Source organism: Neodiprion lecontei, chromosome 4 (assembly GCF_021901455.1).
Source record: "Neodiprion lecontei isolate iyNeoLeco1 chromosome 4, iyNeoLeco1.1, whole genome shotgun sequence".
Classification (NCBI taxonomy): Eukaryota; Metazoa; Arthropoda; class Insecta; order Hymenoptera; family Diprionidae; genus Neodiprion; species Neodiprion lecontei.
Window position 1 is genome coordinate 22971415 of NC_060263.1, and position 19913 is coordinate 22991327.

Genomic DNA, 19913 nt, shown 5'->3' on the forward strand with positions numbered 1-19913 from the left:
GTTTTTGTTAAGATCAATATGCAATATGTTCAAACCACAGTCGTGTACACAGTATTGGCCATTCAACCGATGTTTTACAGGGACAATCCAACAAGCCAGTAATGCATTGTCCGCAGTAAATCTGTTAGTAACACTTCATATTAAAGGGAAAATAAACAACGTAAGAACAATATATGACACTGCCAACAGACTCATACAAACCATTTTGAAATCATATTTTGATTTGCTCCCATACTTGTTTCTGAATATAAGCAAATCTGAAAAGTAATTCTTGACTAACAATTAATTTCTTACATTGTCCTTTTGTACCAATTATGAAGTCTAAAACATGGCTGGCATTGTTAAGAGCCATAATGTGCACTCACCGGTTAAAAGACCCATCTTTTTCATTTACACAAATACTAATGAGAATGCTTTCGGTCAGCAATACAGCAACAGCAGCAGCATCAACAACAACAACAGCAACAGCAACAGCAACAACAGACGCAGCCCCAACAGCAGCAGCAGCAACAACAGCAGCAACCACAGCAGCAGCAACAACAAACACAGCATCAGCAGCCACAACAACCACAGCATCCACAGCAACAGCAGCAGCAGCAGCAGAGGCTAGGAATGAGAGTAGGTGGTGTTCCTGCTACACCAGGTCGTGTGGTACCTGTTAGCCATATGATGGGTCCACGGACGCCTCTGCCACCACCGCCACCTCCACCATATCCCGGACTTCCTCCGCCATATCCAGGACCTATACAGGTGTGTGGCATTAGATATTTATCTTTTCTAGGATTATACGCATTGCTTTCAGATTCAGTGTTTTCATTTTGTGTTGATTTTTTCGAGTCCGGTTATTACTTTTTAAAGATCGCAAAAAGTGCTTTGAACGTTTGATCAAAACTATGTTGTCTTAGGTAAATTTTTTCATGGTGTAATATAAGTTACATGAATGTCCCAAAGTTTTTTGCCTTGACTATAATCAATTTTCCTGGAAATTTTATGAGTACTGTAAATTAGCATGTTTTGTTTTTGGTGAATATTAATTTAATGTTAACAACACTCAAAGGTTTCATCCAAAAATTTTTTCAATCATCAAGTTTTCATATTCCTAAATACTGCACCGACAATTACATTCAGTAACTGTGAATAATCTTCTTTGACAGTATGAATTGGAAGGCCTTAGAATCAAATTCCGTTAATATCTAGTATTGAAAAGCATTGAAACATTGTTCAATACCACTAAGAAAATATTTGAAATGCTTTACCACATTGGTTACTAACCCAAAAATACCAATATTTTTTATTTCAACTTAATAATCGAGATATCACAATGTTATTTACAATATGATATACCTGAAATAGCTATGGAAAACTTGATAAGTTATTCTTCTTTGGTTTACATAGAAACGGTATCTTCGGCGAAATTTTGTATATCCATGTCAAAAAGTAACCAAATCAGTAAATTAGAAGTTTTTGTAGTTCCGGCCAAGATACGCTTGCGTGTGATACTTTCAAAATTTGTATATATTTTTTCTTCAATCATTAAAAAATCTTACGGTCAGTTAGCTACTACGGTAGGAAATAAAAACGTTAGCCACAAGTTTATGTTGCATATAATTTCTAAGGATTTAGTTTTGGTGAGGTTAGTTGACTATAAATCAGTACGCCTTCCGATGCCTTTTTTTCCTGAAAGATGAGATTGAGGTGCTACATAAATCAAAACACGTATGGCTTTTGTTTGCTAAGACACTTTTCCAACCCAGGTTGACAAGTCTCCAAAATATTATGATTTTCCCTGAAGAAAGCTAAAGAAACGTAAAGGCCAAAGGATAAGAGGACAAGAGAATAGTCGATTGGGTTATTGAATACTTTGTTTAAGGAAAGCTAGTCTCGACTTTCTCTATATGAAGCCATATTAGGAATGTTAATCAAATTACTGATAGCTGAGTATTCGTAATTATACATTGTCATAGACTGGTTGGTTTTAGTCTTTGTGAACCTTCAGAATCTTTTCTGCACTTTCCCACCTGAATACATTCGACTCTTAACCTGAGTCTATCATATTTGACTATTTTATCGTTAGTTTAAAATTGCCCACAGTTTATAGCGACTAGACTATTTACTTTGCGACAAAAATTCAAATACCTACACCGCTGAAGGTTTAAATCCCTACAAAATGTTTGTACTATAAATACGGCTAACTGGTAACAACAAAAACAATTTTTAAAAAATTACTCCCATGTTATTTGAATGGGAAAACCTCGAATATCTTCGTTTAACCTTTTAGCAATGGATTCAAAAGATATCCCTCCGCGAAAATTTCTTCTCTGCTATGTACAAGTTTTTTTTGGGTGGGAGCAAAAAATTAGTGTCGTTTTCAAACAAAACATCCTAGTGTAAATATGTTTCCAAAATGCTTCGAAGAGGCCATGATAAATCCAAGGGCTTTTGAAGCTTGGTTTTTTGCACTTTTGATGTGATCTTCAAATGTCCAACTTGAAGTTTAAAAGGACAGCCCAGACCTCTATGAAGTTGGTGTGTTTCATGCTTATGTTGTTTATAGTATAGTTTTGATTGTGACTATTATTTTAGATTATCCTTAATTTTGTGTTATGCTGAAATATTAGTCTATATTAAATATAAGTCTGTTTGTGTCGCTCCAGATTAGTACATTTACCAGCTCATTTGGAACATGAGAGGAATCCTGTCTTTGAAGTCGTTCTAAATAGTTTGATGCCCTTAGCAAATAGTCAAAAAGTGAAATAATGAACAAGAGCTTGGAAGTGGTATTTAAAAAATGATTGGTGATCGTTAACCTACAGCATGACAGCAATCACTAATCTACCTGTATTAAGTGAACTGAGTAATTGAAGAATATTCTATAACAATTAGAATTAACAATTATATATATATAAGGGAAATTATCAATCACATGGATTAACTTACTAAACGCGTGAATCATCATCAGATGTTCATGATCATTCATGAAAGCAAAGTAAAGGATAAAACTTAACAAAAAATTACGACATTACAATTTTACTTCTTTGAAGCAATCAATTTTAGAACACGTAAAATAAAATATTACTTCACTTTTGTATCCCATGATGATTAAAGAAACTAAATACGTGGTCGGCCTTCATAAACCAGGTTACTTGACAAAGCCAGTCTTACGCGAATCAAGTATCATCGTCTATCAAACTACACTATGGAAGATCATATATCCAATAACTTTTGTCGTGTGTTTTAAATCTATTTATGTGAAAATGTCTAACTTGATTTTGTAAACTATCAAAGGTAGCTGAGTAACTTATTTCATATATATTTACTTGTATATAAGAGTACTGGCTGGTAATATGGTGTTTTGGCCTGGGTGTTTGCAATGCATTGGTGTTGGTGCATGTCTAGATGGGGCTGTGCCCGGGTGGGCGGGGCTTGGTGCGCCCCACGGTCCATGTAGGGCACCCTGGACCAGTAGCAGGTCCATCGCTACCCTCCGTGGTCCACACTGGTGTACCCGGCATACCACCGCATCCTCACCGGAGACCCTTGCTTCTGCAGGTGAGCAAGCCTTGAAGAAAATTATTTGCACTCAGTTCACGTATCTCATAAATTAACCGATTGTCAATAGCAAAGTGCATTGTTATTTCAATTTATGAAAAGAAAAGGAGCGGATTGAGATTAAAATGTGGAACAATTAGAAAATTAACGGGTCACATTATCGAATTTTCAGGCACAAAAATTTATTTCGTAGAATTTCAAAATATAGAAAGTCGAAATATAGGAAAATAAAAATGCAAGCAGATTAATTTTTAGAGGACTGGTATTTTTCCCTTGAAATTCGACATTTTTTAGCAGTATGATTTATGTATATAAATAGTCAACACGTTCGGTGGAGTTTCCACATTATCTGCTGACTCCTAAAAGAGCTAGTCCGGCCCTTTAAGGGTTAAAGTATTAAAAACTAAAATATAAAATTGTTAGAATGAATGAAAATATAGCAAGTCAAATCATAAAAACGATAGACTTCTGATAATTCTCTATTTTGGTTTTCTGTACTTTACCTCTTAGTATTAAAAAATGATGTAGTGGTATATTGCGCATCAAGGAGGCAAAGTCGGTCTTTTTATGCCAAGCATAAATTTGCCATGTGAGTCATAGGAGAGCACGTACGAAAGCCGAAGACAAATATTGAGTTGCTTCGGAAAACGGTATAAGCAACAAACATATCGCATAACTTACTGTCTATACCGAGGGTCAAACAACCATCCCTTCAATGAAAACCGACACTGAATAAAAACTTGTGACATAATTCATTCAGCATGTTCGCGTTACAGGACTTTATACCCGCACTTAGCATACTTAGTCATTCGACATGTCGAACAACTGTGTCGCACAACCAAATCGCCTCAGTATAGACACATCTCAATTATTCATCAAATGTTCATGTGTAAAAATTGTTTGAACTTTCGTACTCCCGTAGAAACATGTAATTTTCTGTTCAAATGCTTAGGTATCTGGATCAATAAATAGAATTGCTTATGCGTACAAAATTCTGTAAAAGTATCGTCAAGTTTTGTAGAAACGTTCATCACTTGACTTTGCTATTTGTAATTTTTAACTACTTTTCCCTGTCAACCTTTAAACTGCCGGGATTTTAAGAGCTTTATTCCCCTTATATATTCTCAAAATGTTGTATCTGTATCTTACATATAACATATGTGAAGTTCCAATCACAGGCAGAGACTATGTTTAAACTTTCCGGCAGTTTAAACGTTAAGAATAAGTTCTTATCACCAAATTTTACTTAACCAACTGAACTTTCATTTTCTAAACCTGGGTCTCACGACGCTCTTGGTTATATTATGATTGGTGTACTTTGACTGCTGTAGTGTATGTGTGTGATACATCATTATCAAGAACTTGATAGAGTCTGTATAAATTTGCACCAGTGTTTATGTTTTAAGAAAGAATGCTTCCTATAATTTCAAACAAACTATTTAATTACAATATTTACTTCTGCAAACACCTGTTCAAAATGCTTCTTGACATCAATGTCTTCGGTATTCCATTGGCTATTTCGGTACTCATATAGTAGTGCCTATATTTACTTGAAAGTATAATCGTTGTTCTTTCTATACCTTCGTTTTTATTTTATTTCATATATTCAATGCTTATTTTATGCGATTAGTACAGTTTATATTTTGAAGGTAATTTTTACAAAATCAAACGTAGTGTGGAACACATGATAGTAACTAAAAATTATTACAGGGTCCTCTAGTTTGTCTAGTTTTAGTTCTCAGAAACATAATTAATTCAAGTTAATCAACGAACCTCGAATAGGTGTTTTTGTATCCGAACTTCTATCTTTTGAAAACTAAAGACATGGCATGGATTCTACGAAATCGCAGTAGTAAATTGATATAGAGCATGTCATTTATTTATTTCTGCATCTAAGAAAAATGTGTTGGAGTGTTTTTATTCAGAATTGCTTATAGAATGGGACAGTTAAACCCCTTTTCGCGTTTAAGATACGTGGACTTGAACATTTGGAAATATATACGTCAATGTCGAAATCGATTAGGCCCCCCCCCCAAGTAAGTTCAATTTATAAATCATATTCATAAGGTGAATAGCTGAAGGTTTGACTCATTGATTGTGTATCAATTGAGATTATGTTTGACTAAGCTTACAAAATATTCAACGAAAAGTTTACTGAAACCAGTTAAGTTGAATCTATGTCTTGCTCTACAGCTCTAGGATGGCCACTGATTGCCTGTTTGACCAAACACTCCCTGTATGTATGTTAAATATGTATTTGGAAGTGACCTTAACTGTCAGTAGTCGTGTTCACAGGAGCAACCGTTGCTGCTGGAGGAATTACTGGAACAAGAAAAACGTGAACAAGAAAAACAACAGCAGCAGCAGCAAACGGACATCTCAACACCGAGTGGTGCTTTACTAAGTGATAGTGAATTCGAAAGACTCAGAGCTGATGTGCTGGGCTCTACTCCTCTTTCTTCTCCACCTCAAAATTTCATCTCCAGTGGAGGAGTACCTATTGTTAGACCTCCGTGTGCTCCAAGACCTCCTTCAACTCCTGGAGCAGTGTGGCCACAAGGAATTTCTGATACTACGAAACTAGTTGGACAAACACCCAGACAACCGATTGCTACACAAACTCCGCCTGAACGTTAGTGTAAAACATGATATTACATTACAATAGTCCCATAAAATCTCAAGCAGATAATTCAATGTTGCAACTTTCTGTAAAATTGCTCTGGCCTAGACAACGTGTACATAATGTGGCACAAGGCAACGTTACTGTTGATCGCAGAGGACGTAAATCTTCAAACTAATTTCAATGTGGTGACAAAATTATTTTTAACGTTGCTACAACCGCCACATTCTTCGGGAAAGAATAGGCGAAGTTCAAGTTCCACAGCAGTGAATTTTACAATTAGTAAACGTAGTTTATTAGATGAACGTAAATGTTGTTTCAGGTTTCTACAGTTTTTCAATTTAACTGTTGTTCCTAATTTTTTACTGAAAAAGTTACTGGGTTTGACGAATTTTACTTTCACTTTCATTTTTCCTGAAAAGAAACAGAGAAACAAGAATTATAACATTTTCGAAGCTTCAATTTGAAAAAGTAATTATTAGATTACGTTGTTGTGGTAGGATAGTATTATCCACGTGATTTTGAGGATAAACTGAGAGTTACGTGTTTCTGATTGCATTGTGGAAATCAAACATGCTCAAATTTGAGGATTTATTACTTGTATACAATTCAAGCAGTTAGAATTTTCAATTCTATGATACCAAATAGCCTTTCAGTTGAGATCATTCACTGAATATAATACGTATTAAATTTTTGGAAAGTTGGAACATATTAGATATAAATGACTACCTAATTCTGAACTTGAAATATTTATCCACAAACTGAGAATTTTCATTCAGGATGAGAAATTTCAGTAGGTTACTTTTTAAAAAATGGAGAGTTGGGTTTCTTTTGGACCACATTAAGACATATGTCTTTCCATAATTTAATATTCTAGGGCATATGTGCGGATGCTTTGTGCCATTTTGTTTTTTTTTAATGCTATCAGGAAGAAGGAAACGAGAATCTCAACTCTTAAAATCAAGATCCAATCTCTAATCAGGAGTACAGTTAACACAGTTTTCACCGTTTTGGGGAAATGTGTCGAAATGTTGTTTTTCCAAACCATGAAGGGTAGAGAGAGGGAAAACAAATTTGCTTTTTCTCATAAAAATTCTATTTGGTTTTACTTAGCGGCAGATGATCACCATTCCCAATTTTGTGGTAACCCCATTATATTGTACAGCTCTTAAATAAAACCATCCTTAAATTTCCTTCTTTCTCAATATCACTTCAAGTTTCCAGCTCAGAGATATTAGATTTCGATTTTTCGGTTTAACTGTTACAATTTTCCCTTAATCTCATATGCCAAGTTTGTATTCTTTCTACTCTCCATACTTTAGACATTCACCTCATCTCTAAACCTTGATCTCATTCCGATACCTAATTGATCATTCGAGTGCCAAGTCATGGAGATAATCACTACTACTATCTGTAATAAGAAAATAGGGAACATGTTTCACAGGCAATCATGGTCAAGTTGAATTCTCTGTCTCTTGATTCCTGGTTTCTAAACAGAATAAGTGATTTATATTATTGACTGCATTTCAGCAAGGATAGCTACATTTAATATTCCACAACTTCCAACACCACCAGCACCACCAGAGAACATAGTGACTGAACAAGATCGTCAAATTCAGTTACAGTATGAGCACTGGTTCAATCATCAAAACCAAATTCTATTGCAGCAACTGAAATACTATGAAACGGAAGTTCAAAAGTTACGCAAAATGAAGAAAGTACGTATTTCATTCTTATCTACTCATATAGTAGTACATGAGTATACTAGATTTTTTCAAAAATATGCATTGTTTCGTATATAAATGTGCATATCGATGAAGACTCGATTAAGTAGCAGTGTATACGCCAACTTCTTTGACAGGCATATCTAGGCAGGTTATTGAATTTTTCAAAGTAACTTACTGTTCGAGAATGGGTTACTTTTGCGCACGTTCCACAGGTTTCAAAAATTGAACGATTCAACCAGATATTGCAACAATTCAATTCCAATGCTCTTTATATCTTGACAGCATATCACTCGTATTTCAATACATGAAGTTTACAATACACAGGTATATGTTGTTCCCTGATAATACATCAATACCTGCATGTTCGATAGATGCACTATTGAATAATAGTATTTTATCAATTTCATGAAAACAATCTTCTGAATGAACGATCTCCTCACCTTTTTTTTTTCTCAATTTCCTTCATTGGTATGAGAATACCCTAGTCCAATATCATTCTACAAACTATTGTACAACATGTTAAAGTGTTCAGGAACATAGAAATGGCTGTGAGTTTTTTATTCGTGCTACCAATGTATCGTTTTTAAAATAATGATTCTAATAATTTTAACTACTATTACATTTTTTTGTGCTGTATTTGTGTATTTAAGTTGTACATTTTCTTTTCAGTCACTCAGCAGCAAACAAAGACAGTTGAGGAAATCCGGAAATGAACTAGCTGAAAATGATGCTGCGGAACTACAACGGATATCTAGCGAACAAGCTATACTACAGAAACATCTTGACGCTAGTAGGAAACAAAATCGACAGCACGGGATGCTTATGCAGGATTATCGTAACAAACAACAACAAAGGCAACCCCAACCACAAACGTCGGAACCATGTTCTCCATTGATGTCTCCGTCCCAGCAATCTTCGCCAATGCACAGTCCTGCAGCACTTGTATCTCATAGTCCTGGACCTGGAAGTGTACCATCAAACATAATCCAACACCCTCCAGCAAATTCTATGATACAACATAGCCCAAATCCACCATTGCTACAACACAGCCCTGGCAACCCACAAACTGGTACCCCAGGAACAATGTCACCACATAATATGCAATCTTCTCCCAGAATTGGGACCCCGCATTCCCAAGGGGATGATAGTCCTTTCAGTCCGGGTGCTATGCCATCACCAGGTATATGTGTTTCAATGTCGACACGAATGGCTTCCCCACAGCACAGATCCGTTATTACAGGGAGGCTTGCCACAAGTCCTGGAGCTTTTGCGTCAGATGGACGAACCACTCAACAAATGCTAGGAGAACAAAATGTAAGATTGCACTCCCTTCCTCAGCGCTTCGTTCGTCCTCCGATTGTAGTAGATGCCAGCCAGCGTCCCAGAATGCAATTGCAAGGTAACATTATTTACGGACAACGTTCTCCCCTCGGAAGTCCGCAGCCTTCTCAACAGCCGATGATGACCCAACAACAACATCAGCAAATGCTTCAACGACAGCAAATGATTCAACAACAGCACGAAGTTGGTGCAATCTCTCACCAGGAGACGCAAAATATTATAGCTCAGAGAACGTTACAGATGGTGCAACAAAGGCAGCAGTTTTTGCAAATGCAGCAACAGCACATGATGCAAAAACCACCAAGTTCACCGATGGTATCGCAACCTGCTAACTCCCCGAGCCCCCAGATGCACCAAACCATTCCACAGAACTACGGGCAACCGCCAAGCTCTCCGATGCCTAGAAGCCCTATGGTTCAACAAACGATGGGTTCACCTATGCTTCAACAACAGTTGAGTCAAAACTCACAACCACCTAGTCCAATGAATAACAGAATTCATTCACACCCTCCGAGTTCTCCGATGATACCGCAATATCAACCGCCGAGTCCTTTATCAAGAAATCATCCGCCAACATCGCCAATGTTGCAGCATCAATTGAACAGCACGCATCATCCGCCGCCATCCCAAACTCCAAACTCACCAATGCCTCGAAGTCCAATGGTCGGAGGATCGCCTATCCAGATGCAAAGGAGACAATCCAGTGGCAATAGTCCAGCAATGCCAGAGAGACCTCAAAGCATAGAAAATCCCGGAACCCCAAGGACACCTCACACGCCTCACACGCCTCATACTCCGCATACACCCTACAATTCGCAGGGTTCGAATAGTCATTCAGGGGGAACTGATCAGCAACAACAGGATCAGATATTGTGTACGGATCATGGGAGCAGGGGTGGTGGAAATCCTCATAATCCGATGAACCCGATACCTTTACTTTCGAGTTTTGGTAGATATGGATATTTCAAAATCGGGCTCAGAGGAGGATCACCGATGTGGTCTATGAAGCCAGAGTCTAGTAAGGGCAAGACTGCGGAGTCTCACTTACCAGGTGCTGAAGAAAAACCGAATACTTCAACGTCTGTACACCGAAAAACCGGGATTCCGCAATCCAAAATCAACTCATTAGTGTGTGCTGATTATAACGATTTTGACGACGATTCTCATACACCTCCACAAACGCCACCAACTGAAGTTGAGCCAAAAGCAACCTCTTCATTAGCTGATACCACCCCAGTACCTTTAAGTAGTCCTGGTGACAAGCTTGAGCCAATCCCTGATACGACAGATTACGATGATGATAAAACAATCGTAAATACAGAAGTGACATTAAGCTCGACTGCCCAACGGGACAGCGATGACATTACAGTGATAGAGCAGTTCGGTGATTCTGAATTAGGAGATGTTATAACTGGCACTCTAGAACCGGATATGCAAGAAGAATATGTTTTATTTGAGTCAGATATGGTTGTGGGTCTGTCCGTTGACAGCAATGATTCTCTTAGCCATGCATTGGACCATGACAATAGTCAATCGCATGACTTAGTTCAAATTCTAGAGATCGAGAACACTCTCAATCGTGTGGACGAGGCAGTATTAAGTGACGAAGGTTCGGTTTTACCTCAGACCAGAAATAAAAAAGGGCTACGGCTCGATATTGTAAGAAGTTTACAGCCTGGACGAAAGTTAGTTGCTGTTACTGATACGCCGGAATCCCCAGATCAGGAAGAAATGAATGTAGACCCATCACCCGGACCATACATCGATCAATCACCAGATCAACATATAATGGTTTCTCTCGTCGAAGAATCAGAAGTTGTGATCATCGATCCAAGTAGCAAGTCACCAGAGGATAATGTTACCAAGGAGTTTGGTCCTGACCAAACTGATAAAACTGAATCAATTGATCACATACCACCGATCCAAGAAAGTAACAATTCACAGCTGTCAAAAAATATTGAACTTAAACATCAACAGAAAGAAATCAATACTCCAAGCGTTACGTCGTTCAAATTTACAGATAAAGTTGTAAGACGCGAGATGCCGGTATCTAGCTTTCAGCAAACCAATGTGTCTGATATTGTCAAACCATCAGTTCCACATTCTACTACTTCGACAAATATACCAGCTCATACAACTGCTGGAACATGCAGCACTGTCACAGATAATGTCTCAACTAGTGCGAAAACTTGTTCGAGTGTTTTCACTCTGAAAGAAATTGTCACCTCATCTGTATCAAAAGTTCAAAAACAGACTATGTCACCTTCTACCATGGCTGGTATTGTGGCCGATGCTAAAATCGCAGCCAGACTTTGCCAGGCAGCTGCAGAAGTTACAGTAAATACAGATATAACTGGGGTTCAATTGAAACAGCGCAAAGCAGCAGAACTAATTACAACTACTACAACAGTGGGTGACAGTTTTCGTCAATTCTTGCATGATTCAAAGAATAAGCTGCAGCAGAAGCTCCCGGCAAAATTAGCCATCAGTATTCAACCAACTTCTGTTACTTTAGCCACTCCCAAAATGTCCATACCAGACCTGACTATCAAAGACGATACAAACAGTAATTCCGCCAGTGTTAAAAATGAATTGGGTGGGTATCCTGACCGTTCAGATGTACAAAACCATCTAACTAATCACGTGGGTAATGAAACGCAAACACAAGAAGACATGAGCTCGAATATTGTAAATAGTAGTATAAATTTGCTTTTAAAAGATGATAATCAGGCCCATGGTAAAAATTCAGATTCCTCCAACACCACCGACGAGTTAGAAAGCATGCTGGAGGCCATCCATAATCCTGAAAATAATGCTGCCAGTGAGACAAAAAGTTCAAAAGCAGAGAGGAAAAAAGCAGAAACTGGCAGATTAAAGAGAATGTCGCCTGTAGCTGACAATTTATCACTTGTAAATATTTTAGAAAACGATGTAGAATCAGCCATAACAGCTTCCACAAATAAGAACCAAATTCCGTCATCCACTACTCCTGCCGAAAGCCCAAATGCTGAATCTTCAAAAATGCCTTCTACCACTTGCAATACAAACATAATAACGGTTACCTCGTCTGGAAGCAAGTTGCAGAATCTAAGTTATACGGATTCGAAAAAAAATTTGACACAGAATTTGAATGAAGAAAAGCATGTGATGGATGAGTCATCTGACGAGATCTTAGATATGCTGCATAACATAATATCTGCTAAACCTGAGATGGCGAATACCGATATGTTGCAGGAAAGTAATTCAAGTAAGCCTAGTTTAATTTATCCTTTGCCTGGCACGTTGGATACTTTACCGCTAAATATTTTACAAGACTCTCTATTAGATTTGGAGCAAGGAAACGGGGAAAGTGAAAATCCATCACCAAAAGAAAGGGAACTACCAAAATCACAATGTGCAAACACACCTACAGTAGATTCGACTTCGAAGAAAGGTCCTGCACTACTATCACATATATCGTCACCAGTAGCTGTGAGTGCTGTAATTCAATTACAGAAAGCTACTACAACTGTACCTCATTTATCACCTTTGTCTAAACCAACAGAGTTGACTTCCAATGTCGCTACTGTATCTCATCAGTTGCGAACCTTATTGTCTTCTCTACAGTCGAACCACTCGCAGAGTTACACTATATCAGATCAAAACAATGCATCAGCAACGTCATCAATAACTGCAACTGCCAAAATCGGAACCACTGCAGCGCCGACCAACAGTATATCCACAACGTTGCACATGGCTCCTTCAACAGATACTAACCGTTCTTCGCAAACCACTAATGCAACAGCAAGCCCAAATGTTGACATCAAATCTGATACGACTACTAGCATTGGTTCCAATGAAATCAATCAAGTAAAAGCTACTCAAGTTTCTACAGTAAATGTTATCTCCACAATATCTAAACCAACTTGTAGTGAGCACTATTCAAGTATGAATTCTGGTACTGTGCAAGCGCAAACAGGAAATGCTAGTTTGACGACTACTTCCACCATAATTTCGAGAACTGGGTCAAATTCAAGTATTTCAATAACATCGAATGCAATACTGAATGCTATGCTTGCTGGAACAAATTCTGCAAAGTCAATTACTACTGGGCACAGAGTCAGTACAGCTCATACTCCAACAAGTAATTTACTCAACTCTGTTACATCACCTTCTGTCCAACGTACAAGTTCGCAAAATTTTCAAGCAATGTTACAAGTGAACACTAGTACCTCAAATTCACCTAGAGCAACTGTTAGCTCAACATCAAGTACATCAAATACATCGTTGCAATGTGTGAAAACAGTTGTTTCACCAGTAATGAGCACTGCCACAGCTACTATCAATGTCACTACAAATATACTTCAGTCTACTTTATCACAAGCTCCAACACTACTTCATACCCAGTTAACATCGGGCTCGGCACTTTACAAGTCAACAGGACACTTGCCCATTGACAACAAGTCGAGTAAACTGGAAGGTCTTATTCAAAGTGCAACTCATAAAAAGGAAACAGAAGAATCGATGGCAAAAATTCAATTGAACTCGGAAAAAATAGTTCCTGTTTCTAGATCAGATATAGAAATGACTAAAACTGGCGGAAATTCATCTAGAATAGAAGAGTCACAAAATGTACTTTTAAAGCAGCTGTTACAGAACACAGCTTGTGCTACAACAATTTCGTCATCTGGAACGAGCCAAGGATCTAGTTTACCGTTAGTCCCCTCCCTTGAAGCTCAGTTAGCTCGCCCCGTGCCACCAACCCCATCATCTCTTCTTCCACCGCTGCTCAATGAAGCAACGGTCAGTAAACCAAAACCCAAACAAATCTTGACCAGAGAAACGTCATTTGTCTCACATCCAACTGCGCAGAAAAAATCTCCGAGTCCTACAATTACGGAAGAACAATCTACAGTGCCACTGCCCGTACTTCCATCAATTGCGTCTCCACCTCAACAATCTGCACAGCATACGGTAGACAATGTTTCCAAACAAAACACATTAGATCAGCAGTCCTCGTCGCATCAGGTTATTAATCCAGGAATTCCCCAAGGAACGACCCCATCGGTGGTTAAAGATACATCAGTAACAGAGCCAGTATCAACCAAGGCAATATGCTCTTCACCAGAAAATACTGTTCCTACAATTACTAAACCATTGACTAAAACTGTTCATGATTCAATATGTACAAGCACTACTCAAATGCCAAAGCAACCACTACCAGCTTCTTCGTCTGTATCACAAGTAATTCCTGGAACTAAACCAAATACAGTAACAGCACCTTCTAAGCAGCCGGTAATTACTGGTCAATCCACGATGCAATCAACGTCCGTCACAATTTCAAATTCTCAGATATCTCTGTCTCATAGTCAACCACCGATGTCACAAAACGTATCTCTCGTAACTCAGAAACCTTCGCATATTAATATGATACAACCATCAGTGCCTCTGCCGGTGTCTCATCAAATGGGACACCAAGCTCAGTCGTCACAGGGTGCTCTTATGCAACACACAGTGCCTTTAGTGGAAGTTAAGAAGGAAATACTAGATGAAGTACTTTCCGTTGGCACCCCGACTCCAGGATCTGAAACCAAAGACTTTCTTACTGCCAAAGATGAATTCATCGATGGATCCACAGATGATAAAATAGGTGAATAACTTTTTTCTTTAAAATATTTTTTTTAAGTCCATTTTCAGTCATCTCATGAATTAGCACTGTGGTTGAGTTAGGTTAAGCAATACAATTTTAGGACAACTTACAAGTATGAGTCGCATTATTTTGAATATTACCTTGAGACGGTTCTGAAGGCATACTTTCTTTTTATGTACTATACACCTCATTCCGATAACATATGAATGCTTCTTTTGCAAAATTGTAGTTCCAAAAGTGTCGCTTCATGGTCACGGAACAACAACAGTCAGCGAAATACCAGATAATAGTCATATGTTGTCAATAACAATTGCTGTTTTTCGCAGCCTAGAAGTCGCGGTTTCGAGTCAACAAAGTAATATTGTAATCAAACTTTCAGAGTCTGTCTTAATTTGCACCATTATGAACAACTGACGATGATTGTTGTTTGAAATTTGACAGCAATGGTAGTATAGTATTGCTAAAAAGATAGTGGGAGGAACAGTTTTTATTTAAACCAGGTCAATTACGTGAAATTACCTCTTTTTCCAGTACTTCAATCTGCTTTGTAGTGCTTGTAGATGCATAATAATAGTTACTAATCCATGCCCCGCACAAGCCTACCGGGTTCTGGGGACATACTCTGCTGGGTATGACGAGTATTCGTAGGGATTATTATTATTACTATTTCATTCTTTTGTATCAAAAAGTGTTCATTTCGATTCATGAAATTTTTAGAATTGGACGAAAATGAGATTATAATAAAATTTTGATAAGTATTCTATGGATATAGAATATGTTCAGAAAATTTGAGATTGCCGCATCCAAAACCAGGGTTCTTACAGTATGGAAAAGTCAGGAAATTTCGAAAATACGACAGGAATTTTGGATCTGTCGAAGAAATAAATTCGTTCTTATATACTATACTATCGATCTTGAGAAAAAAAAATTCCACTTCAAATTTTCTTTCGTTGCATCACTTTGTATATTCTATATTTATCTCGGCTCCTGAAGTGAGGAGAATCGCAAGGAATTCACAATAACAGCGTTTGCGTTCGTAAGGGAATAAAGTATTTATTGAAAGTAACACTTGTATTCAGAATAACTAAAACAAAGAGGTGGACCGGCTAATCGCTTGATAACACGCTGACTCAGAGCCCCGCGCGTTATAGAGTAAAGCTGTGAACACCTCGAGCTCCGACTATATTCTGAGCTGCAGTATGTATTCCATCGGGTTTTATCACTTTCTGAACATCGATATAGTTCGGGTGCGCGTCACTATTGTTGATGGATCAGGTGCGCGCGGAAATATCTCGGATCTAGCCATCATTGCGCCGACATATATTACTTAATACTAAAGCTTTTTTCATTTTTTTCTTACGGATGTTGTAGTAAATTAATATTGAAGGTATTAGTATTAATCTGTACAGAAATTATCATTAAATAGTGACACATTGTTTAAAAAGTTACTAGAAAAGTTCTATTTTCAGGCTGGAATACTTGGAAAAGTCTGCGAATTTCAGATTCCAAACAAAGTATGAACCCTGGGTTTGGCCAAGATAGAGTTTGCGATTGGTGGCCAAAATTCTAAAATATTTATATAAATGGTTATACAAAAAATCGAAATTTGGCCACATATTTTGCACAAATTCGAAAAAGAGAAGAAAACCACTTCTCGTATCGTTTATTCAAATTTAATTACATATTAATAAACACAAAATAAACCTGCGACAATCAGGTTGATTTTTCATTCTCCAAATTTGTCTAGCCTACTGATGCATCATTTACGTCATAAGTGAGTCAGCCTGAGTTAGTCCTTGTCATTCAAATTAACAGACTCACCAAATTCCATCCCATTTCTCTATGGCTTTCCTTATATTTGCAATTAAGTCTTTGATTTCAATATCCTTCAACCACATGATAACGAAAACTAATGCAACTCTGTTCATTGCTTCCTCCATTATAATATTCCTTTGCACATAGTAAGTGTTGAAGTAACTTTCAATAACACATGGCTGAAGGATACCAAAATCCAAGATCTGATGTTTTTGTTTTCAAGCTTAGATTACCAAAAACACAAATTATCTTGAACGCCTAACAGCAGAACTACTTATAACTGAAAAATCGAGAGTCGAGAAATGTATTGCGATTGGCTTCAGGTACATCGTTTTAATGTAGCCTTCGATCACTTTAGATCTCAAAAAGTTGAAGAGGCGACAGTATCAACAAAAACGTAGACAAAGCCAAGGGAAAGATGCTACGACTGTTCCACAAAAGAAACGGCCGAGAAAAGGATCTCGTCAGGATGAGGATTACGATACTTTTGTTGATAATTTAATGTCTCAGTTACGGCAACTTCAACCTATGGCAGTCCTCGAGCCACTACTAGGGAGGAATTATGGTGTTTGCCCTATCTTCGGTTTTGGAGATTTATCAAAAATTGGTACGCAAAGAGACTACAGCACCCGTATTGGCGATTTAACTGGTTCCTATGGCAATGCAACCTTACAAGGAACGGCAGATCATTACAACACTCGGCCATTTGGCGAATTGCAACCACTTCCAGCACAGCCAGCTCCTTCTACCCAAAGAGGCTTCTATGATCAAGAATTTGTACCTTTGAAATTCGACGATTGTAAGTCCACACCAAAAGCTTTCAATAAACAATACATATAAGCTTGTATGAAATTATTCTCATTCTTACGTAACACTTTTTTTTATAAGAAATAAATTATTTTAGACTGCCAATCAAATATTCACCAGTGTGTTTGTATTAGTTATAATTTCTAAGAGCAATGTCGTTCTTTTTTTCAGCTGACGATAAGAAGGATAATCCGTTGGCTCTGACCCGTGACGTTGACACACCCGATACAATCGTCAGCTCATCGTCTCCTGAATGTGTCATCCCTGAGTTTATACATAGATTTCCTGGGTTGAGATTAATAGAAGAGGAATCTGATGAAGAGTCCGATTGGCTGAAGCGGGTGTCTCCTGTAATACCACTAGTGTCTCCTATTCCAGTTAGGCCTAAGCCAGGTTTCACTAAAGATTCCGCTAAAATGGACAAAGAAAACTTTGGTGTCTCAAGGTAATTACATACAAATTTTTAATACACGTTGTAAACATCTGACGTGCTGTGATTCAAAAAAGATGTCACTAACTGTCGATTCTGGTAGCAAGGGTGATCTTATATCAATGCAATATTCTAAGAAGATTCCTACTCAGCTGCAGTAAATTGAACTTTGCTATATGAGTTGTAATTGTTGCATACAGGTTATATTTAATAACTTGAGATAATATTTCCAATTAAACGATTCCTTCTTGGGCATTTGTTCATACTAAATTTACCTCTCAACATTTGATAAGGAATTACTTTAACATGTTTGAATATCTATGCAACTTTGACACTTTACCTGGAAATCTGGAAAACTTGGGGGCTTATGCAATAGTTGGGAACTTTTATTCTGCCCGGTAAAATGATGAAAAAATTATGGAATTTTGTCGCTGTTCTAGAAAAAAATTAATTTGAATCTAAAAACTTCATATGGTATCAAATATTAGTTTTAGCAGAGATTGTGTGTATATATATATATACGAGAAAAATAGTAGATGAGTAATTATGAAGGAAGTAGTAAGACTACATCCCTTCTTTGTTTAGCAGGCTCTGATTGGCTAACTCATGCCAACACTCACACTCGTAGCACAATGACTTTAAAACAAATAAAATATAATCTATAACGATGGATTCAATTTGTTTTTTTCTTCTTACTTGTAATTGTTACAAGCAAAAAGGGTACTGTATAATTATAGATGAAAAAGTACGGTATACAATAAACTTAATTGTTTTGGACAACTGAATTTTTATTATATCGATTTGATTTCGTCAGGTGATGGTCAGGCATGGAATGATGCACCTTTAGTAATCAATTATAACTTTAAACAACGTTTCGGCAGGCTCCGCTCACCATCATTATGTTTCTATCATATAGAAAATCGCAATCTGTTACATGAATTACATCTGATCACTAACTGTCACTTTAAAAACCTTGCACCGTTAGGTAATTATTAATCTCTATTGTATCTAAATACTTTTTAGTGTTTTCGAATTTAATACTGTACATAAATGCCAACGTTTAATATTTCATCTTATTATTAAAATTACTATGAAAGATTAAATTATTGAACACTTGCATAAATCGCCATTCCTTAATGCTTGCAATTTTTATTACATGGTGTTCCAGAAGGAAGTGAATACCAACCTAACTATAGTAACCGAACTATACACTTAATATTAAATTTGACAACAATCTTTGAAAGTTACATACCTGTTTACATATTTGTTAGTCAATTCCGTTCGTCAAAGGCCTGTTACAAAACATTAAAAAGACACTATTGAAAGAAATGTTTCATATGAAATTACCAACACTTTTAACAATATATTTACGTCGTTAAAGTCAAAAACCGCCAAACTTGAACAAATCAAGATTGTATATAAAATCGAATGTAAAGACTGTGATAAAGTGTTACATACGCTAATCGTCACAGCATCTGAAAAAAATGAATTGCAAATCATAGTATGATGTAAAAACGCGTGATCCAGATAGATCGGCTCTGGCTCAGCACTCATCAGTTGAAGGGCACACTTTTGACTTTGGAAATTTAAAGATAATTGACCAAGAAACCGACTGGCATAAGAGGCTTATCAAGGAGATGATACACATTTCTAAAAACAATACAGTCAACAAAAGAACTGACATACAAAACCAGAGTCACCTCTATTCGGACATCATTTAAATTGGCAATAGAAATTGGCATAGACTATTATGTAAGCAATTAGGGCAGTAGACTAACAAATATGTAAACAGGTAAGTGACTTTCAAAGATTGTTGTTAAATTGAATATTAAGAGAATAGTTCAGTTGGCATAGTTAGGTTGGTATTCACTTCCTTCTTGAACATCATGTAATGAACACCGCAAGCGGTAAGGAATGCCGATTTATGTAAGTGTTACATAATTTAATCTTCCATAGTAGTTTTAATAATAAGATGAAATATTTAACGTTGGCATT

The 19913-nt window shown here is 37.1% G+C and overlaps 1 protein-coding gene across 10 annotated transcripts in view; it reads left to right on the top strand.

Moving 5' to 3' along the window:
* The window catches only part of LOC107226230 (histone-lysine N-methyltransferase 2C), a 73841-nt gene that overhangs the window by 39399 nt on the left and 14529 nt on the right, over positions 1-19913 (top strand). For 6 of the 10 annotated variants that reach the window (XR_006904169.1, XM_046738971.1, XM_046738972.1 and 3 more), the window contains 7 exons: positions 425-750; positions 3397-3549; positions 5833-6181; positions 7700-7887; positions 8566-14866; positions 17040-17480; positions 17660-17933. Coding sequence is in view for 9 of the 10 variants with exons in the window: in XM_046738971.1 (XP_046594927.1) it covers positions 425-750; positions 3397-3549; positions 5833-6181; positions 7700-7887; positions 8566-14866; positions 17040-17480; positions 17660-17933 (8032 nt within the window). In the remaining variant the exon portion in view is untranslated. The remainder of the gene's footprint in view (positions 1-424; positions 751-3396; positions 3550-5832; positions 6182-7699; positions 7888-8565; positions 14867-17039; positions 17481-17659; positions 17934-19913) is intronic. The other 4 variants (XM_046738974.1, XM_046738973.1, XM_046738975.1 and 1 more) reach the window with 4 other exon arrangements.